General features: G+C 44.1%; 1 protein-coding gene across 10 annotated transcripts in view; it reads right to left on the bottom strand.

Moving 5' to 3' along the window:
* Positions 1-15,926: 15,926 nt before the first annotated feature.
* The window catches only part of NCOA2 (nuclear receptor coactivator 2), a 288,748-nt gene continuing 281,255 nt past the window's right edge, over positions 15,927-23,419 (bottom strand). For all 10 annotated transcript variants that reach the window (XM_035011307.1, XM_035011310.1, XM_035011315.1 and 7 more), the window contains one exon: positions 15,927-19,836. In XM_035011307.1, coding sequence (XP_034867198.1) covers positions 19,825-19,836 — 12 coding nt within the window. In that variant the 3' untranslated portion in view covers positions 15,927-19,824. The remainder of the gene's footprint in view (positions 19,837-23,419) is intronic.

Raw genomic sequence — 23,419 nt, forward strand, 5'->3', positions numbered from 1 at the left:
GTAGAATAAAAAATAAACAAAATAAGAATTCAAGATAACAATCCATACCCAGTGTCTTTGCAGTCTGCTAAAAAAAAAAAAAAAAAGGGGCGCCTGGGTGGCTCAGTCATTAAGTGTCTGCCTTCGGCTCAGGTCATGATCCCAGGGTCCTGGGATCGAGCCCCACGTCGGGCTCCTTGCTCAGCGGGAAGCCTGCTTCTCCCTCTCCCCACCCCCCCCGCTTGGGTTCCCTCTCTCGCTGTCTCTCTCTCTGTCAAAAAATAAATAAAATCTTAAAAAAAAAGATAATAATCCAGAAAAAGAACAATAGTCCTAATGAAATCAGGAGGAAAAAATTTATAAAAAATAAAAACCAAACTTGATAGATTGAAAAACTAAAAATAATGGAATTGATAAATAAAACCAAGAACTCCTTCTTTGGAAAGATCATTTAAATAGATAAACTTCTGGCAAGTATTACCAAGGTGGGGGGGGGGGGGAAGTAAACTATACAGCGATGGGAATGAGAAAGAAAATACAGCCAATGATAGATAAGATTAAAATAAATAATTATTAGAGAAGTCTACATAAACCTTTATGTCCCATAAAGACAGATAGAGACCCTTAAAAGCCCAGTGTCACTTATATAAATAGAGGCAAAAAATACAAATAAAAGGAGACACAAAAATCTAGCAATATATTAAAAAATTTATCATATGGGATTCTCTTTTTGCCCATGAAGGATTAACTGCCAGAGAAATCGCCCTCCTACTATAAACAACAGAAAACAGGGCAAAGTATATGAATCAATTCTTTTGAGCTAGGCAACAGGCAGTGTGGGACTGTAATACATAAGAGAAGGGAAATTAAGGAAATGAATGTTAAGATGCCTGAGCTTACTGTCCTACTGAGGCAGTTTCCATGATGCAGAAGAGGAAGGGGAACCCCAAATCAGGAAGGGAACTTCATACGTCAAGCCTAGTGGTCTTGCTGAGTTGAAGACACACAGATCAGCAAGGTGGATAGTATTTGTGGGCAGGATGCCAATGAGTAGGGAACAACACACAAAGAGAGACCTAGAGATCTACAAAGGAATCTCGAGTCTTTGGCTGAGCACTGACCTGGGCATGTATGAGAGGAAACTGCCTAAGGCCAGAGAAGGAACCAAGAGAGCAGTAGGCCAGACAATTCCAGAATTACACAGAGCTGACTACTTTGCATTCCAACCAGCCAGCATGGAAGGATCATAGCACATAAGGCATTACTTGAGTCCTCAGAAGAATGTCACCTTAATAATGGGGAAAAGCCCTAAATTAAAGGCCACTCTAGGGGTGCCTAGATGGCTCAGTCGTTCAGCGTCTGCCTTCGGCTCAGGTCATGATCCCAGGGTCCTGGGATCGAGCCCCGCATCAGGCTCCCTGCTCGGTGGGTAGCCTGCTTCTCCCTCTCCCACTCCCCCTGCTTGTGTTCCCTCTCTTGCTGTCTCTCTCTCTGTCAAATAAATAAATAAAATCTTAAAAAATAAAAAAAAATAAAAAAATAAAGGCCACTCTAGATCTGCACTAACAAAGCTTAAAAGCAATTATCAACCTTATCCTGAGTGATTTAACTAATTGCCAAAACAAAGCTCAGCAATCTCTACTGGAATACAACATCCAGCACTCAAGAACATAAAATTTACAGTGTCTGGTATCCAATAAAAAATTAATAGACAAGGAGAGAAGAAGGAAATATGACCCATAACCAATTTTAGTATATGTGCTGCCGGAGCGAGCACTATGACCCATAACCAAAATAAAAAAGTCCTCAGAAACAGACCAAGAAAGGACAGCAACAATGGAATTGGCAAATAAATATGTTAAAAAGCTATTATAGATATGCTTGATGTGTTTGGGAAAGTAAAGGAAAACATGAACATATGGAAGAGAAATGGAACATACACAGTAGTCACAAAGGGAATTTCTAGGGATGAATGATACACTCTCTGAAGTGAAAGACACACTAGGTGGGATTGATAGTCAATTGGATACTACAGTAGAATGCAGTAAGAACATTCTAAGGAAAGACTGAAACATTTTGAACAGGGTATCAGAGAGCTGTGGGAGAATGAGAAGTGGTCTAAGGTATGTATTATTGGAGTCCCAGAAAGCCACAGTAAGGCACATCATAATTAAATTGCTTAAAACTAGGGATCAAAAATATTTATGGCGACCAGAGGATAAAAATATATTACTTTGAGGTGAACAAAGATGCAGCAGACATCCCATCAGAATCTATGCAAACGAGAAAAACAATGTTGGGGTGTCTTAAAAATACTGAAAGAAAAAAACTATCAACCCGAATTCTCCCAGCAAAAATATCTTTAAAAAAATATAGCTAAAATGCCTTTTCAGACCAACAAAAGCAGATGTAATTTATAACCAACAGACCTGCATTCAAGAAATGTTACAGAAAGCTCTGAAGCAGAAGGAAAATGATGGTAGATTTAAACTCAAGGGTATCAGTAATTACATTAAATGTACATAGTTGAAAGACTCCAGGGTGCCTGGCTGGCTCAGTTGGTGGAGCATGTGACTCTTGATCTTGGAGTTGTGAGTTCAAGCCCCATCTTGGGTGTTGAGATTACTTACAAATAAAATCTGAAAGAAAGAAAGAAAGAAAGGCCCCAATTAAGAGGCAGAGGTTATCAGATTGGGTTTAAAAATAACACAAGACAAGGTCCAACCATATGTTGTCCAACCCACTGTCAAGAACTGTGAAAGTTCTGAAATGTCACCTTGCTTGCAAGTTACCAAGGTGGTCTGCCACAGTTTCATGGTGGCTGGCCGAAGACACCAGAATCCTGGATCGGAGATGAGGGTGGTTTATTACTCATAGCAATAGCAATAGCCAGACTATAAATCTTTTTGCACCAGTTCCCCAAGTCCCAATTCCATAGGGCAAAGCAGGAGGGTCAGCTGACTCCAGTGCACATCATAGGAGTAGAGGGGATTGGACTCCTTTAAAATGTGTAGTGAGCATGCCTGCTCTTTGCTCTGTCTTCTAGGACAGTAAGCAACCCTGCTCTTTGCTCTGGAGAGGCGTATTATCGCTCTCTCCCAAGTCTGCCATCCAAACGATACTTGAAAGCATAGTTCAGAGAGGGTAGTCTGCTTTGCTTGCAAGGTGTGCAGAGAGACCAAATGGAGAATTGTCTCTTGACCCCCACTTTTCGGGCACCTACTCCTTCAAAGGGTCATGTGAGGTCCTCTCTGGTCTCCAGAGAAGAAATAAACTGATTGAAAGAAAGAAGAAGTACAAATACTCAGGTACCATCTTCCCAGAATCTACTTTATTGAATTTTTTCAAATGTCATTTTAAAATTTTGCAATCTTTCTAGAAAGTAGATAAGGAGAAGTAAATGTCTGTTTTCATAATTGATGAATTTCATCAGTTTTCTTCTTGTCTTATTTCGTCACCTGTTCTCCTCAGTGCCTGTGTTCTCTTTTTTCTTTTTAAAATTATCTTTTCATCTTTAATGAGGAAAATGTTTATAATGCCTTCAACTCTGAAGAGTTAGTTTCTTCACCCTTCCTCTAGTGTACCTCTAATACTCTATTTTTGGAAATACTCCACTATGGGATACACTCTCTTAATTTGGCCTTAGTTTGTCCTTTGTCTTGGGAATTCAGGACATGTGAATTTTTCTTAAAGGAGTATATAAAAACCCACTGTAAACCATTTTTCTGGTTTTCATTACTTTTTGGAGTTTCAGTAATTTGTAACATACACGATAGACTGCTCCTACGTATAAAATTTTTACCTGGAAGAGCAGGATCTCCCACCCCCTACCCCCAGTACAGCCATAATAAGAAGTTATCTTTGTTGAAAATTCTGTCAGTCTGGGACCAGTCAAGACAGAGAAACCTTGGAGTGATTTGAACAGGGAAAGCTTAATATAAAGGATTATTGGAGCACCTGACTGGTTCAGTCAATAGAGCACGTGACTCTTGATCTCAGGGTTGTAAGTTCAAGTCCCACATTGGGTACAGACCTTTAAAAAAAAAAGTAAAAAAAAATTATTATCTATAGCAGGGGATTGAAGTGACCAGGGAATGGTGAATAAGAAGCAAAGAGAACTCCAGAGAACATAGGAATAGCAGGTATATAATAGTAAATATAATATGATATAATACTACATCTATTATCCACCCCACACCCTCCCTATAAGCTTAGATGTGGACCTTGTTGGACAAGGGGCCACTGAATGCCGGGCGAGTTGCTATGGTGTCATGCTAGTGGAACTTGCTGGAAATGGGCCCTCTAGTGTGCTGGGGTAAGTTGTTCATAGGGAGATGTGTTGCTGGGGGCGCTCTGCTACAAAACCACCCAAGGGGGTTCCTGAAGAAGGCACCAGCCCCCGGAGAGGCTGCGTACCTCCCAGATCCAGCAAAGTTCCTTCCTCCTGTACTGACTTTTTAGCGCCCTCTTCTGACAAAGCTTCAGTGCCAGCTATCCAAAGGGCTCAGATTCATTTTCTTTTCTTTTTTTTAAAAAAAATTTTTATTAACATATAATGTATTATTTGTTTCAGGGGTACAGGCCTGTGATTCATCAGTCTTACATAATTCACAGCGCTCACCCTAGCACATACCCTCCCCAATGTCTATCACCCAGCCACCCCATCCCTCCCACCCCCCACCACTCCAGCAACCCTCAGTTTGTTTCCTGAGATTAAGAATTCCTTATATCAGTGAGGTCATATGATACATGTCTTTCTCTGATTGACTTATTTCGCTCAGCATAATACCCTCTAGTTCCATCCACGTTTTTGCAAATGGCAAGATTTCAATTTTATTGATGGCGGCATAATATTCCATTGTATATATATACCACATCTTCTTTATCCATTCATCTGTTGATGGACATCTTGGCTCTTTCCATAGTTTGGCTATTGTGGACATTGCTGCTGTAAACATTGGGGTGCAGGTCCCCCTTCAGATCACTACATTTGTTATCTTTTTTTTAAAGATTTTATTTATTTACTTGACAGAGAGAGAGACAGTGAGAGAGGGAACACAAGCAGGGGGAGTGGGGGAGGGAGAAGCAGGCTTCCCGCCGAGCAGGGAGCCCGATGCGGGGCTCGATCCCAGGACCCTGGGACCATGACCTGAGCCAAAGGCAGACGCTTCACGACTGAGCCACCCAGGTGCCCACTACATTTGTATCTTTAAGGTAAATCCCTAGTTAGTGCAGTTGCTGGCTCGTAGGGTAGCTCTATTTTCAACTTTTTGAGGAACCTCCATACTGTCTTCCAGAGTGGCTGCACCAGCTTGAATTCCCATCAACAGTGTAGGAGGGTTCCTCTTTCTCCACATCCTCACCAACATCAGATTCATTTTCATACACCACTCCAGTGGGGTGAATTTGGGGCCCGAGAGGAAATAAGTCAATAACCGGCATGAAATCCAACCGGTAAACACATCCAGGTCTTTTCCTGCTGCAAATCTAGCCTGATTTTCCTTGTTTTTAAGATGGTGGTGCTGGGGTAACTTAAATCTGACATTCCTTTTGATTTTTTTTTTTTTTAAAGATTTTATTTATTTGACAGAGAGAGATACAGCGAGAGAGGGAACACAAGCAGGGGAGTGGGAGAGGGAGAAGCAGGCTCCCCACCGAGCAGGGAGCCCGATGTGGGGCTCGATCCCAGGACCCTGGGATCATGACCTGAGCTGAAGGCAGATGCTTAACAACTGAGCCACCCAGGCGCCCCTCCTTTTGATTTTAATATTTAATTATTTTTACACCAAGTAAGTGCTGAATTCCTCCTCCCTCCCGTTCTGCCCTCTTACTACTTTAGCTGTGCTGCTCATGAGTGTTTGGGGTTAGTTCCGCTGGGAAGGTATCACCTACACTGGAATGATGGGCCCAAGTGTGGGTGGGTTGGCTGCTTCTGCCCCTTCTCCAAGTCTGTTCATCAGCTGGAGGAGCCTGGGCGGAGGGCCTTTGGTCTTAGCAGTGTATTTGTACGTCTGGAAAACCCTCCAGTTTCTCTCCAAACGTGGTCCTAGAGAGCTTCCCTGCCAGTTAAGAGGCTGGTAGCACTACATTCCTTACCTGGAATATATCTCCCTCAACTCCCTGAGTCTTAGTCCTGCCCCTTGGGAAACCTTAAATGCCAACATTTCCATGAAACCTTCCAGTGCAAAGTAAACACTCTGATTCCCTATAATATTTTATTTATTTATTCATTTATTTATTTAAAGATTCATTCATTCATTCATTTAAAGATTTATTTATTTATTTGAGAGAGGAGTGGGCGGAGCAGGGGCAACGGGAGAGAGAGAATCTCAAGCAGACTCCACACTGAGTGCAGACCCTGACGCAGGGCTCAATCCCACAGCCTTGAGATCAAGACCTGAGCTGAACCTAGAGTCAGGCGCTTGATGGTCTGGGCCCCCCAGGCACCCCAACCCGTATAATATTTTAAATTGACTTCACTTGGGGGTACAATAACTTGGGCCCTACTTGCTTATGTCTCTGTCTTCCGGGTCGACTATGAGCACATTCATAATGACTTATTAAATCAGTATTTATTTTGTGACTCAGCAAAGGAACGAATTACACTGGCTGCTCATCGTTTCTTCCATTTTCCTCTGCACACCCCTCTGCCCTTTCCGCTTTTCTCCTCTCAGCCAAAAATGCTCCTGCTCTATCTTTTCCAGAGTTACCGGCTCGAAGCCAATCTGCCCAGTGGGACAGAGACGCGCTTTTCCCTTTGGTGGCCACGGAATGCCATTTTCTTATGAGGAGCCCTTACACACCTGCCTGTCAGAAGCAGAAACAGAAGAGAGCTTCCAGTCACCGGCACACACAGAATGCCCACACCATAACACGCCTTTGCCTGACCATCTGCCCGTGAACACGAGTGTGATCCGGCCCTCACACCGCCCTACAAATCCCGCGTGTACATCCAGTGCGCGTCCACGGGCTGGAGCCAGACCGCAGAGCAGCGGGCTTTGTGACGGGGCCAACCTGGCTGGAGGTTTTGGCCCGTTACCCACGAATTTTGAGCCTGGGGGCTTCCGGAAAATCAAAGGAGCAGTGAAGGAGGGTAAACAGAGGCTAATTTGCTGTTTAGCCTCACAGGTTCTGACAATCCAACAGAGTATTAACGGGAGTCAGTTCAGTGTGCTGGTGGGCACTGGGCTCGAGAGAACTCCGAGGGGGTAGGTGAATTCAGGGGTCATCGTCTAGACTGCAAGGTCGCTACCCAATGATTGGAGTTTTGTTTTATTCTAAGAGAGCAAATAGATTCAGCAGGATTGGTCTTCATTTCTTTTTTTTTTTTTTTTAAAGATTTTATTTATTTATTTGACAGAGAGACACAGCGAGAGAGGGAACACAAGCAGGGGGAGTGGGAGGGGGAGAAACAGGCTTCCCGCGGAGCAGGGAGCCCGATGCGGGACTCGATCCCAGGACCCTGGGATCATGACCCTGAGCCAAAGGCAGACACTTAACGACTGAGCCACTCAGGCGCCCCTGGTCTTCATTTCTCACACGGCATTGCCTGCCCCTCTGAGCTGCCCCCAGGGCTTCCGTGGTCCTGGATGGAATGCTGTATAATGACGGACACCCCACATGTCTACCTTGCCCCCCCGTGACTCACATGCTCGTCCGGTGCAGCCTGCTGGGCTGTGGGTGCAGGACAGATGGCCTGGGTCTTCCCTGTCTGCTGGCCCTCACGGTGTTAGCTCCTGTTAACGCTGCGTACACGTCAGAAATGTACCCACACTGAAGTGAAAGAAGTCCTCTCCAGGGCAGTTTAGAAAAGGATGGATTCAGAGAAAGCACTCACTTTGTAGGCACAATCATTTTCCCTATCTGTGTTTTGTTTTTAACCCCTCTTGGGTTACTCAGACTAAACAGGGACTGTTGGGAGAGCTTCCCTCTCTGGAGAAACCCTTGGCAGGAGAGTGTCTTAGCCTGAGGGCGGGTGCAGGGGTGTCTCTCTGAAAACGCAAGGAGACAGTTCACATTGGGAGGGGGGAAATGGCCAGCTTTGGGGACCAAAAATAGGGGATCAAATTTTGAAAAGCAAACAGTCAGGATGATCTAGGATCTGTGATCCTGAGCGTGCTCTTGGGAAGAAGCAAATACACTCGCTACTCCCCCTTCCGGTAGGCGTTGCCACCGTGTTAGCTTAGGGTTTGGGGCCCCCCAGTGGAGGGAATCGTCATGCCTTTTCTGCACAAGGCTTATGTGTGTGCATTTCTGCTAATAAAAGTAGTTCATTGTCACCCTAGGATATTTACAAAGATTAGAAAAGAGTTGAAGAAAAAAGTTATCTATAATCGGCTCTTTTTAAATGTCTCTCACATTAGGAGAGATAAAGAAGAATTATGCTAGTTTATACTGGTGCAAATATTCTTATACTGTTGGTGACAGAATAAATTATGGTGCATGCTTTCAGAGAATCTTCCCTAAGGCAGATAATCTGAAATACAGAAATTTGTAAGCACAAAACTACTTTAGCACTGAGGCGCCTTGGTGGCTCAGTCGTTAAGCGTCTGCCTTTGGCTCAGGTCATGATCCCGGGGTCCTGGGATCGAGCCCCGCATCGGGCTCCCTGCTCGGCGGGAAGCCTGCTTCTCCCTCTCCCACTCCCCCCGCTTGTGTTCCCTCTCTTGCTGTGTCTCTCTCTGTCAAATAAATAAATAAAATCTTTAAAAAAATAATAATAACAAATAAATAAACAAAAAAACTAGTACTATTCATATTATTGAAAAGTTAGAAATGACTCAAGTCAATGGGATATTACGTAGACTATTAAACTTGTATAAGCGTCTTTTACTGACATGAGAAAATGCGCACTTAAATAAGAAAAATAGGGGGCACCTGGGTGGCTCAGTCGTTAAGCGTCTGCCTCTGGCTGGGGTTGTGATCCCAGTGTCCTGGGATCGAGCCCCGCATGGGGCTCCCTGCTCAGCGGGAAGCCTGCTCCTCTCTCTCCCTCTGCCCCTGCTCATGCTCTCTCTCTCTCATTTTCTCACTCATTCTCTCTCTCAAGTAAATAAATAAAATCTTAAAAAAATAAAATGCCTATGATGACTATAAGAAAACATATCAAAAAAAGTAGTGTCTCAGGTGGATTAAAAATAACACCCTCTTTCTAGTCCTTTTCTTTTATAAATGCAGTTAATTTACTGTGGTCATGTGGAGAATACAGAAAACCTATAGTGAAGAAAAAAAAAATCATCCCTATTTCTATGGAGGAACTACTGTTACTATTCTGGGCTATTTCTTTCCAGAATTTTAATGTCAAATATTTATTTATATTAAAGCTTGGTTTCCAGCAGTTTGAAAGCCTTTTGCATCTGTTTCTTCTTGTGGATAAAATTTAGATAATTTTGGCAAATTAAAAAATCCCATTGAAACATGAGTTGAAATTAAGCTTATAAATTAGATGTGAAAAACATTCTCATGTCCTTCTACTTAAATCTTCTTTTATGTAAATGAACTTACATACATTTTTTAAAGATTATCCTTAGGAACTTTACAATTAAGAAAAAACTGGTATTGTGAATAGGAATTTTGTATCCACTATATTTTTCTTTTTTTTTTTTTTTAAGATTTTATTTATTTATCTGAGAGAGAGAGAGAACGAGTGGGGGCGGGGGAGAGAAGTAGGCTCCCTGCTGAGCAGGGAGCCTGATGAGGGACTTGATCCCAGGACCCGGAGATCATGACCTGAACCAAAGACAGATGCTTAACCGACTGAGCCACACAGGTGCCCGCACTGTATTTTTCTTACTTATTCATGGTATTAATGATTGCTTGCTCATTTCATATGTGTTTCTCATTCTGAATTGTCTTATGAATTCTCATAGGTTTCTACTGATTCTGTGGGATTTTCTAGATAACAACGATCTATACATGATTGTCATTTTGTTCCCTCTTTTCTTTTAATAGTATTTTTTCTTTTTAAGATTTTATTTATTTATTTGACAGAGAGATACATAGCGAGAGAGGGAACACAAGCGGGGGAGTGGGAGAGGGAGAAGCAGGCTTCCCGCTGAGCAGGGAGCCCGATGCGGGGCTCGATCCCAGGACCCTGGGATCATGACCTGAGCTGAAGGCAGACGCTTAACGACTGAGCCACCCAGGCGCCCCTAACCATAGCTCCTTAGTGATCGAAGGTAGTCCCAAATCTTTTTCTCTCTGAGTACTTTTGAAATTGGGACAAAGAATTCAGAAATTGGGGCCTTGCCACCGAATCACTGTGATGGCAGAGAGAAAGTCCAAGAACTCTTGCTGAGCTAGCCCCAGCTGTGCTGATTCTTCCTTCTTTGAGTTCACGTTGCTCAACTGCTTTATTCTTCTATTAAAGCTCTTTGCTGTTTCTCTCTCTCTCTCTCTCTCTCTCTCTCTCTCTCTCTCTCTCTCTCGTGTGTGTGTGTGTGTGTGTGTGTGTGTGTGTGTGAGCTGGAATTGATCCCAATTGCTTGCCACCAAAAGCAGCACTGCTGTTAAAATCAACCGAAATCGGGTGCCTGGGTGGCTCAGTTGGTTAAGCGACTGCCTTCGGCTCAGGTCATGATCCTGGAGTCCCGGGATCGAGTCCCGCATCGGGCTCCCTGCTCGGCGGGGAGTCTGCTTCTCCCTCTGACCCTCCTCCCTCTCATGCTCTCTCTATCTCATTCTCTCTCTGTCAAATAAATAAATAAAATCTTAAAAAAATAAAATAAAATCAACCGAAATCATGCAACATAACACCTCTCTATTTAAGCATTCCTTTTCCTCGGAGCCAAAGGGGTCCAAGGCACTGTTCCAGGGCCAAGTGCAAGGCTTCCCCAGCCCCAGGCTCCCCGGGACCACACCGGCGCTATTTCAGAGCCTCCCCCCCCCCCCCCCCCCCCCCCGTCCCGCTCAGACAGCGTTCCTTCCTCAAACTGCCGCACAGCTTGGGGGCCCCAGCACCAGCCGAGGCAGATTTGCTGGAGTGGCCCTTGACCTTTTTAATGTCCCTTTGACTCAGGCAAAGGATCTCTGAGCCTTATCTCAGGGGATGCCAAAATGTAACACATCCATACTTACTGGGAATCTACGACAATTTTGTCAATTATCCCTCAGTAAAGCTGGAAAAAATATATAATTGGAAAAAACGAAGCCTTAAAAAAAAAGAGAGAGAATGCACTTGCCAAACCACTGGCTGCACGCCTTGTGGCTGATGTCCCGTTCATCTGCTCTAAGCCACCGTACCACGTCCTGCACAGCGGCTGCAACAGAAATGTAAGGGAGTTACATCTGTGGAAGTCTTGGTCGCTCTCCAGGCTGCATCCCCAGGAGCCTGTCGAATTACAGGACCACCATCCTGCGTCCTTCAGGTCTTTACTAGTGGTGCTCCTCTCCCCATCCCAAAGCAATGTGGTTTTGGATGGGTTTTAGTTGAGGTACAGTCTTGCAGTTTCCACTTGGCTTTCCCGATACGGGGGTCGTCCCAACTGAGTGGGCCCGTGGAACCAGTGGGCTTGCTGTGAGTGGGACTTCAGCCAGGACTCCGTTGATTCGTTGGCCTCTTCGGTGCCCCCTCTAACGGGGGTTCCGGGTGATGTTTGTTTTCAGGTGTCTGTGTCAACTCAGATTCTGTGTCTGCCTGTTCCCCTTCTCCAGCGTATGGTCACCCGTAGCTCCCTTACGGACAGACTGGGGGATGGCCACGGTGTGCATGCTTGCCGAAGTATTGCAGGGTTCTTACTCCTAAGGACTTGGCCATCTCTTCCATCAGTGTGTTTTGGATTTCACACTTGGTTCAGGTCTGGGAACCGAACAAGGGACCCTGAAATTTTATTGAGGAGACTGCTCCTCCATTCTTTCTTTTTTAATTATAGATGTTTAGTCAGTAGTTCTTGGTAGGGAAGAGAGGGTTGCCTCTGTAAGCCCAGAAGGTTCAGGGGGCTTCGAAGTCAGCAGCAACCTTCGGCCTATCTCCACCCATGTTTCAGGGTCCCAGGTCTTCCCAACCAGGGCCCTGGCTGTTGCATAACAAACCTGTCTTAGCTGAGCATTTAAACCTTTTTTTTTTTTTTTAAGATTTTATTTATTTATTCATGAGAGACAGAGAGAGAGAGAGAGGCAGAGGGAGAAGCAGGCTCCCAAGGAGCAGGGAGCCCGATGCGGGACTCGATCCCAGGACCCTGGGATCATGACCTGAGCCGAAGGCAGACACTTAACCATCTGAGCCACCCAGGCGCCCTGAGCATTTAAACCTTAACGATGAGCACTTAAGCCTGACAGCTGAATGTTCCTCCATTGCAGGGGAGAAGAGCCTCCTTGGGTGCTGCCGTAGAGGCCCTGTGGTCTCAGATCTAGTGTGAATTACTCCTTCACGGCCCTCAGCTTCATGGTCCCCCCGTTGGGCATCAACCCAACCTGGAACCATCAGCCTCCTCCGCTGTGTAGGCTTTCTCCCACCCCGCGTCTTTCCAATGCCTTGCGTCCTCCCACCAGCCACGTTCCCCTTCACATTTGCCTGGGTCCCTGCCAGTGAAACCTTTAGCACCTTGAGCCATCACCTTGTGCCAAGGGCTATCTGTGCCATACTTACTGACCAAGATGGCATCCCCTTCTACTGGCCTCGAGCGAGCCAGGCCCAGTTCCCATCTTAACTGTCTGCTTTCTTGGTTCATTTACGTTAGTCTGGACCTCCAAGAAGCAAGTGCCAGGACGGGATTAGATATGCAAGTGATTTAGGAGGTGACATGCCTGTGAGGGGGGGCGGGATTCCAGGGCAGGCTAGAAGAGCTGTGTGACTGGGAAGGAAGGTTGGGTGAACGTCTTGGCGTGCAGCGCAGCTCCAATAAAGTGTGGCAGGGCCGACATAGCGCCCTAGAGGCCAAGCTGCTCATCGGAGCAGTTCCAGCTCCCAGGAGCGGGCCTGTCTTACTCTGGCTGCGCTCCGTTCCCAGCGGGGGTTGCCTGTTGGACGTGTGCGGTGAGCTGGGCCCTCCGGTGACCACGTTACCCTGCACAGCCCATCTGAGGGGCCTGCATGTTCATATCAGGGTTTCCTTAGAGGTTCAGTGACCCTTAGCTATGTGCTCATGCTTTAGATGCAGGCACTCACAAATGTCTGGAGGCTCGGCGTATGTGGGCAGGATTGTCATTTGTGGGCTTTACTATAAGGTGACACTGGTGTTTTCCATGGGGAAACCACAAATGTTAGTACCTGTAGGTTTTTCCTTTGTGGCTGCTACATTCCCTTATGAGGACACTTAGGCAACCAGACTGGACAGAGAGTTCAGGAAGCAAATTTGGTTAAGAGGGATTAACATTCTTTTTTTTTAAGATTTTATTTATTTGAGAGAGAGAGAGAGAGAGAGAGAGACCGAGCGCGTGTGCGTGTGAGCAACAAGTGAGGGGAGGGGGAGGGGGAGAGGGAAAGGGACAAGCGGATTCCCCGACGCGGGGCTACGAGGGGCTACGAGGGGCTACGTGGGGCTACGAGGGGCTACGTGGGGCTGAGGGGCTACGAGGGGCTACGTGGGGCTACGAGGGGCTACGTGGGGCTGAGGGGCTACGTGGGGCTACGTGGGGCTACGAGGGGCTACGTGGGGCTGAGGGGCTACGTGGGGCTACGAGGGGCTACGTGGGGCTGAGGGGCTACGTGGGCTGAGGGGCTACGTGGGGCTACGAGGGGCTATGTGCGGCTGAGGGGCTGTGTGGGGCTACGAGGGCCTATGTGGGGCTACGAGGGCCTATGTTGGGCTATGAGGGCCTATGTTGGGCTATGAGGGGTATGTGGGGCTGTGTGGGACTATGCAAACTCCTGGGCGGGGAGTGAGGCTCAATCCCAGGATCCTGGGATTGTGACCTGAGCCGAAGTCAGACGCTCAACCGACTGAGCCACCCAGGCGCCCCAACTTTTGTCTTTTAAAGAATGCCTTGTTTCCAACCATGTAATCCCCAGATGTGGCCAATTGTTTCAAAACCTTTTTTTTTTTTGAGTGGATTCCTACTAATTTGACTAGAAATGCCATCTCTATCATGTATTAAATTTATATATATAATCAACCTATCTCTGGGTTCTGTTCTTATGTGTTTATCCATTTCCGTATGAGTATTTTACAATACTAATCAAAAGTCCCACGTTGTTTTTCTTTTTCAAAATTTCAATGATTGTATGTCTTATCTCCCAAATGCATTTTAATTCTTGGATTTTGATTGGGATTTGTAATGATTTTGGGGAATTGATGGTTTTTAAATATTGGGCCTTTTTTTTCCTGGGTTCAAGATGTCTCCACTTTTTCAGGTCTTCTAGATCTTTTTTCTTCCCGTCTATGTCTTTTATTTTTATTATTTTATTTTTTTAAAAGATTTTATTTATTTATTTGACAGAGAGAGCACGCGAGAGCAGGAACACAAGCAGGGGGAGTGGGAGAGGGAGAAGCAGGCTTCCCACTGAGCAGGGAGCCCGATGTGGGACTGGGTCCCAGGACCCTGGGACCATGACCTGAGCCGAAGGCAGACGCGTAAAGACTGAGCCACCCAGGCGCCCCCCCCCCCCCCCCCCCCCCCCCCCGTCTATGTCTTTTAAATAAGACTTGATAGTTTTCTTCACAAAGGTCTTTCACACTTTGTGTTAGCTGTAATCCTATTTTATAAGCATTGTATTATTGTTATTGTAAATGGAGATTTGAAAAAATTGACTTTTAGTGTGGACAGAGGTATCAACTTTTGTATATGCTAGCCGTCTGACTGAGCTTTTTTATTCATTCCAAGAGCCGGTTGATTCATTTGGGTTTTCAGTATAGATGGGTCAAATTGACTAAAAATGTTTTACTTTTTCTATTCATGTAGTAGTATCTCCTTTCTCAGCATTGGTAATGAGGTCTCCTTGTTTTGTTCCAACTTTAATACTTTTAATATTTTACCATTAAGATGTGTCAGTGGGACTGCATCAGATAACCTTAAATAACTTTAGGACATTTACTTTTCCTAGAGGTTTTCTCGTGAAAGGGGGCTGAAATTTATTGTATGCAAATTTATTCAAAGCTAACTACTAAAGTTAATCATGTTTTTTCCTTCCTTTAATTTAGTATAGTTAATGGCATTGATAGAGTTTTATTTTTTTTCAAAGATTTTATTTTTGAAGTAATCTCTACACCCAAAGTGGGGCTCAAACTCACAACCCCGAGATCAAGAGTCACATGCTCAGGGAAACCTGGGTGGCTCAGTCTGTTTAAGCGTCTGCCTTCGGCTCAGGTCATGATCTCAGGGTCCTGGGATCGAGTCCCACATTGGCCTCCCTCTCAGTGGGGGGGGGGGGGGGGGGGGGCTGCTTCTCCCTCTCCCTCTGCCCTTCCCCCCGACTTTGTGCTCTCTCTCCCTCAAATAATAAAATCTTTAAAAAAAAAAAGTCACTTGCTCTGACTGAGCCAGCCAGGCGCCCCAGCATTTTCTATTCACTCATGTTGTTTTTATATCTTTTAAAAACACCATTCCAGAATATATTTACTAGAATTTCCTGTAGTTTATGACCCAGGTTTTATGAATTGTGCTTATATCGTTTATCAACTATTAACAAATCAACCGATTAAGACCATCACAAATATTCTAAAATGTAACGTATAACCTCAATAACCAGTCAGAAGTCCACATTGTTCTCATGTTTTTGGAGAGAAGGGGATAAGAGGTGGCACAGTCTGGTGTGGAGAGCAGTGACCTCATCCGGGATTCAGTGGGGCTACTCAGCCTGTATTTGCCATTAAGTTGCTAGACAATCTTAAGACATAAGCTCTCGGCTTCAAATTAAAAATCTGTAAAATGGGTCAGCAGGGGCATCAAATGTTAGGGTGCCAGGAAGAGTGTCAACTACTGTCTGACTGTGAGAGATGATTAAATTACAGGGCGGGTATTTTAAACAAATGCAGTTATGAATGAAGATACAATATAAACACATTAAAATCTCCCGAGCCATGTAAAACCCGAAGGCATTAAAATTTATTAAATGATGCAATAACAACAGAATTCTTTATTTACAATAGCATTATTTAACATCAAATAAGCAAATAGCATCAGCAAAGCAATATTAACTTGCATAAATGTATTTAAAATTTCTCTGAATATATCTACCTTTGCATAAACTGCTCACACTAGAAATACAAACATCAATGCAGGTGAACAAAGTGATGTTCAGAGTCAACTCCATTTTGAAAATAAATCACAACCTGAAACACTGTAAGCTTTCTCCTGAAGAACCATAGTTAATATATTGCTTAATTTTACCCTTGTATAATCTTTTCATATACACACATCTCAGATGCAACTTCATGAGGAACTGTACAAATAAAACCCACAAATGACAAAGGAACAAAAATGACAGTTAAATGTTTGAAGAAATGTGTCATCATCACTATTCAACAACATAAAGGTTAAGTGATGATGCACTTATTCAAAAATTGTACACAATTCACTATACAAATATAATACATTGGACAGCTATGTAGGAATATACAAGACTTAAAAACAGATCTAAGGCATTATGCTAGATTTTAGCATTTTGAGGTTCTTGCACATAGCTTTTACCTGTAGTAAGAAACTTAAAAGATTTTGTTTTAGTCTATAAAGAAACACCAGGGAGAAAATTCTAATTAAAATCGAAGCCACTACAGTAATTTTCTTTTGTGCAGAGAATGCTTTGCTCTTAGGCAGCATACTACCATACAAATACTAGAAAATTTTAAATTCACACCAACAATTAATGGCTTAAGTTGCATTTCAAAATTGATTGTGTATCTTTGGGTTCTGCAAGTGGATCTGTGCCACCCATTTCATGTGTTAAGCCCATATGAACTCCATTTTTAAACACAGATTAAAAATTGCATTATATAAACTGCAAAAACATTGCTTTCAGTTATTACAGGCCTTAAGAGATACACGTGGAAGGGGCATTTTTAGTCTTTGAGTCGAACGAATTCATTGTAGTAAAACAGCTCACTTCACTTTTTAAACTTAGCACATTACATGAACACTTAAATGAGTTTTACAACCAAGTTAATGTACGTATACTTTTCACATTATGTGTTTTTCACATTTAGTAATATAAGTAAAACACTGATTATTTTGTTCTATTAAACAAAACCAAGTACTCAGTCTAACAAATTTATTGTTTACAGCATGAGAAATACTGATAATGAAGGGGATTGATTTGGCTTTTGCTTCTATAGTGATCAATATGATCAGAGGATTCCTTCACTGACTTTTCTTCTCTTAATTAGACGTAAAGCAAAATCCACTACCTGGTCTGAGCCATAAGAGAATTTACCATCTCTTCTCCTTCAAAACAGTAATGATCATGAATTATTCTAAATTACCAGTATCACAGGTTTGCAGATTTGTCTGAATTGGGATTGACATTAAGACACAGTGGGCAGATGGGTAAACGATACAAGATACACAGATTTTTGGACAGTGTTCTAGTGAAAAGGGACTTAAAAACAAAACAAAGCCAGTTTAAACTCCATTTCTCCTTTGTGCTGTGTGAAGTTGAAGTCATTCCGATTCACATATTTCTAAAAATCAACTTAAAACCGGTCACAGTAAACTGTGTCACGTGAGCCTCATCACACCGATGAGGTCATGGAGTTCCGGGCCAACATCTGCTTATTGTTTTCCATCTCAGCTGGGCAACCCAGTGGTTCGGTGGAGACGAGTAGAGCCTCTCGAGGGGACAACGTGAACTGGTGGCCGCCGAGAAGTGCTGTTCCTTGGCCACCTCCCTGTAGTGAGACCCCTCTCAAGTGGAACAAAGTATCGAAATGCAAATTTCCAGAAAATTTCTTTAGTATGGAGCAACACTTTCAGACCGTCTACTTAACCATTTATCTTTGGGCTACATCTCTTTCTATACGCCCTAATTTGCCCATATAGAGAGAGAGAGAGAAATAGAAATAGGGGTAGTTGGTACATTTTCCACCCTGCCACAAATAAACAAACAATCAAATTTCAAGGAAAAACCTCTCTGTTCCTAAAAAGCCTGGCTAATGAGATATAAAATGCTTTGCTTTTTAGACATCAAAAAGACATCATTCTGAAATTTAGGTAAGAAAGTATGTGTATTAGGGGCTTGGGGGGGAAATAGCTCAAAAAAGGCCATCAGTTTCTCGGTATTGCGGTTGTCTGAAACGGACGCCAATTAATAAAAGATTATTCCCCTACCAGAGTGGGCCAGAAAAACAACCATAAAAGTGGCCTGCTTAGTAACATGTAGTCTTTCTAAGGTTCATTAAGAAAGAATATAAACATATAAAAATCAAGAATTGGTTCCTACAGCAGCTGCATATCATAGAGATTAGATAAATGATTTATGAGCAGAATCACAAGGTTTAGAAAATAAAAAGTCTTAAGTCTACAAATTAGGTCTAATCAAGGCGTTGATATCCTTTACAAAACACCTTTAGGAGACATTGCTATGAAGATATCTAATTTAATACTGAAGTACCTCATTTTTGAGTCAATTCCACAATATGTATACCTCACAAAAATTATACAATTAAAACACTTAAGTTCTCAACTTAAATTATTGCTTGTTTACATATAAATTGGATTTTATGTACCTTACAAAACTTCGGCTTAGTCAGCACTGCTAAAAAACAAAATAAAAAACACATGGCGGAGGTTAAATCTGTTGTGATATCTGCTGTCAATTTTAAACACACTGTTATTTTTGCCCGTTTTTGTAGGCCAGTGTTGCTGGGGAACAGAATAAACATGCTTCCAAAGCAGGTATCCTTAGTTTGATCGGTATCAAGTCCTGACTTGGCTCCTCTCCTTGCCAGTAAATGCATTTTTCTGAAATTTAATAGTTAGCAATTGGTAAGTGGCTGGAAAAACATTTAAGGAAATAAAGGGCTTACCTGGTTTCTGTTGCTTTTAAAAAATTTTTTTTAACAAGATGAATGAATGTGGGGGAGAAGTGGGGAAGGCCAAGGGCGGGGGAGAGTCAGGATCACATGGGGAAGAAGAGGTACGAGTCAAAGCTGTCTGAGCAATCTAAAGGGAACTTAGTTTGAAAATGAACAATATTTCTTCTTGATTCACAATTTGGAACTAGTTTGATTTTGACAAAGAAAAAAAAAAAAAGAAAAAGCACTTGTTAATATTAACAGCCCTTCACAGGCTCCTTTTCATCTGTTCGGTAACTGGAAACTCTTTCCAACATGGTCTCTAGAGCTTCTACAACAAAGGTACAACTCTGACTTTATTGGTCTTCACTTCTTGGGTCTCCGTTCATACAGCGCTGTCCATGGTGTCTGCTCTGCTTTTATCCCAAATACAGGCTTTAGCTTAGGACACCTTTAGTTTGATTTTTTTTTTTTTCCCTTAATTCTGTTCTTTCCCCGAGATGAAATCTTAATCTTTTGCACTAGACTGATTTAGCCAGGGAAAACAAAGCAAGAAACCAGTGTCTGGAACCAAACAGGAACAGAACAAGAGCATGGTTGTTTTCCTTAAATACATACATTTAAATACATTCAATCCGACATGGGTATGAAATTTGCCTGTCAACATTTACTTTGCAGGAGAGATCTAAGTTGCACTAAGGTGAATGCAGTGAACAGACTGAGCAACTGTCTGGACGCGAGCTTCCGACTGTCAAGCGAAGAGGCAGCTCCCTCCTGCAACAGCCAAGCGGACCCCACCCTGGGAGCCGGGGCCCAGGCCCATCTGCTGACTGGGCTCTGGCAGAACTGGCTGGCAGGTCGACTGGGTCAAAACAAATAGACACAGCTCTCCAGGCTGGTAAGTGTTTTGAGCAAGTGAGCCCAGTCAGCTGAAGAGAGAAGCAACCAGCTACCTTCAGTGTCAGCAATATTTCTGCAGGAAAACAGAGAGAAAATCGTGAAGTACCTCTGAATTTGTTGTAACACCGTCATAATGCTCATCACGAAATCATCAGAATACGTGGCCATTTTAAGTACTGCCAATTCCCGAAGGCCGCGTCTGGCTGAATTACACTTGATTTTGATGCAGACAGGCAGAAGGCACTGTTCCTAACTGGACACATTATTTCCAAAGGCCAGCAGACCCTACATAGCACTTTGAAAACCAAGGGACTGCGGTGGATTACCAACCTCTCCTTTGGAATGACTGCAGCTCTCTTCCCAGTGACCTCCCAGACCAGTTCAACCTCTCCCACCTCCTCAAATGAGATACTAAGACACCTTGATGCCGAGCTGCCCTTGCTTTTTGACAACATCGTTCAGAGGTGGCCACCACTTCCTTACCCCTTCCTCAAAATCATTGAGTACAAAGCCACTTTCAACGAAATGTCCGTCTTGACTCTCCCTTGTGGAGAGACTCCCCAGGTTCCACGGGATGTTTCCCTGGCTTCAGCAAGCTGAATAAGCAGGGTTTTGGCTCCAGGGGCATTCGTGCTAGTTTCTGGCTGCTATGAACTGACAGTCTGAGGGAGTGAACACGGAGGGCGGAGTGAGCAAGACTCACGTGCAGGTGTTTGCTTGGTTGGTGCAAGTCTGTGTCAGTGCTTTTCTCTGACTACTGACTATGTTTCCCCCCAAGATATTTTATCCATGTAGCAAATATTGAGTATCTACTCTGTGCCAGGTGCTGGGGATGTCACCATAACAGTATATTTCTGGTCACTGCTATCAAAACATTGAGTGGGCCAGGTAGACAATGAAATAACAGCAGGGTCCGAGTTACGCGAGAGGAAGTACTGGTTGCTGTGGGAACGAGTAACAACTGCTTCTGGGATTTAGATATTTAGACACAGCACATCAGGGCCACTAGAGATTATCTAGTTTAAGTCAGATCAGAGAGGAAGTTTCACTTAGTCCCTTCGAACGAGAGATCTGGGCGAACTGCCCCAGATCCTGAAGTGTCGCGGTCACAGGTGGGCTATGCCCGCGGCCCGCTGTGAGGCTCTCCCGAGCTCAACACGTCAGCACACGAGGATCGCTCTGGCTACAGCTCCTCGGAGAGAAGAACAGTGAATGTCCTTCATCTATAATATAAAGCTAATCTGTGTCACTTATATGATTTTATATAGAAATACTCCATGGCTCTGACTGAAACAGGAAAAAAATCCTTCAGTTTTCCAGTTAGTCTGGAAAAACAAATTGAGAAGTATTCCTATCCTTAGCCACTTGAAGGCGGCAGTATTCTCTAACACGAATGGACACCAACAAGCAGCTCTCAGGCAGGATCAGTGTTAGTGAGGGGCGCCTGGGTGGCTCAGTCGTTAAGCGTCTGCCTTCGGCTCAGGTCGTGATCTCAGGGTCCTGGAATCAAGCCCCGCATCGGGCTCCCTGCTCCGCGGGAAGCCTGCTCCTCCCTCTCCCACTCCCCCTGCTTGTGTTCCCTCTCTCGCTGTGTCTCTCTCTGTCAAATAAATAAATAAAATCTTTAAAAAAAAAAAAAAAAGGATCAGTGTTAGTGAAAGAGAACATGGAGCAGGACATGCATCTCTAGAGGAACGCTGCTTGGCTTGACATCTGGCTGTGTCACTTTAGGGGGCGGAGAGTCACTTAATCTTTCTGTCCCTAATACTTCCTAGGGCTGTTGTGAGGATTAAACAAAATGATGTACATGAAGTGTTGAAGTACTTTTCACAACACGGAAAGAGGTCGGTCAATGTCCTCGCCACGATCATTACCACCGCCACCTCAGAGCTGGTCCTAGTTAGCAATGGATTTCCATAACAGGAGCAAGTACAAGTCATTACAGCTATACTTTATACAAGAGCCATGCAGCGGACCAAGAAACTCAATTTTGATAAGTTGAAGTACATGTAAAACATAGAGGCATAGTGTAAGTCCTTGTAAAAGGAAGAATCTTTGGTGATATAAAGTAACTGCCCTTCTCTAAATGGTGTTTTGGTAAATCCACAGTTGTATATTCTAGCTCTGCTTTAAGCAAAGTATAATTTTAATCTCCATTTCAAGATAAGTGGAACATAGATTCAACTAACAATGAATCACAGTGGTTCCCAGCTCAACAAATAGAACGAGGTTACCAATAAAAATCCTGAAAACAGTTCCGTGACTCACAACAGTAGCAGAGCCGGTCAGAGACACAAGAGGCCGTAGACGACCGGCTCCCCCGTGTACACATCAGCAGTATGGTGACAAGTACAGAGTCACTGCCACTTCTTACTCGTGGATTAGAAGGGATCTACTGTACGTATTAGTCTCCGGAGGAACCAAGAGTGTCTGACAGACTGTTCTCTGGCCTTAACATTCGGCATAAACAAAGTACAGATGGGTAAGCAAGATTCAAGAGGGGGACTGGGAAAAACAGAGAAAGTGGGAGGGGCGCGAACGGCCCAGGCTAGATGACGACAGGCAGAGCATTCTCGCCGCGGACCCCGAAAGGCACTTGTGATGGAGAGAACATCCTGTATTTACTGGAAGTTGCTTTTTGTGGTGCTAATCTTTCCATTTTAGTTTTAGTGGGCACCCATTGGTGCCTAGATGTGCATGAATCAATACCCTGGTTGTCCTGGCCCACCTTGCCTACACCTTTACCTCTCCACTGTGCCCAGGCCCCCCTCCCCTCTAGGAGAGATGCCCCCACACACTAGGTGTGTGGGCTTGGGCAAGTTCCCTAATCCTCTGAGATTCAGTCTCCTCATCTCTAAGTGTTGGGAAGGCCTAAATATCTGATGGGCCCGGCATGGTCCCTGTACACTAGAGACCAAGTGGTACATTCCCTTTCCTGACGTCAGAGGATTTTCCCTCCTGAGATCCCAGTGCCTGAAGCTGAGGACTCTTCTCAATATGGAGCTGAATCTTTACTGTCTGCCTGTCCTACAGGATGTGGGAATATTTCTTTTCCCTTCAGGATCTATAAAATGAGAGAAAGGAATAGCAACCAATTTGTTTTTTGGGGGCCTTCCCCAATGTTACTTGCATAAAACCTTTAGAAAGATATCATGGGAGCTCCATGTCCCCTTTGGGGAAGTAAGCGGTAGAGTGCAGGGGCTGGTAACACACACTTGGGGGTCAGCGTGCCTGGGTTCCCTTCCTGGTGTTTTGGGACCTTGGGTAAGTCATTAAACCCGCAAAACAGTAGTTCTACTATATGGTTGTGATGTGCTTTAAGTGGTCTAGTCTAAATAAAGCCCTGAGCAGATAATCATGCTTGTGGTAAATGCTCAACCTGTTGGTTGTTTCTAGAACTACAAAAGATTACGGGGATGCCTGGGTGGTTCAGTCGGTTAAGCATCTGCCTTTGGCTCAGGTCATGATCCTGGGGTCCTGGGTCGAGTCCCACATTGGGCTCCTTGCTCAGCAGGGAGCCTGCTTCTCCCCCTGCCTGCTCTGCCTGCCGCTGCCCCTGCTTGTGTTCTCTGACGAATAAATAAATAAAACCTTAAAAAAAAAAAAAAAAAAGAAAGATTATGGGTGCCTGCTCTGTGGGGCCGCTGGCGTAGGTT

This window comes from Mirounga leonina, unplaced genomic scaffold, assembly GCF_011800145.1.
Source record: "Mirounga leonina isolate KUSES-001 unplaced genomic scaffold, KU_Mleo_1.0 Mir_165, whole genome shotgun sequence".
Lineage (NCBI taxonomy): Eukaryota > Metazoa > Chordata > Mammalia > Carnivora > Phocidae > Mirounga > Mirounga leonina.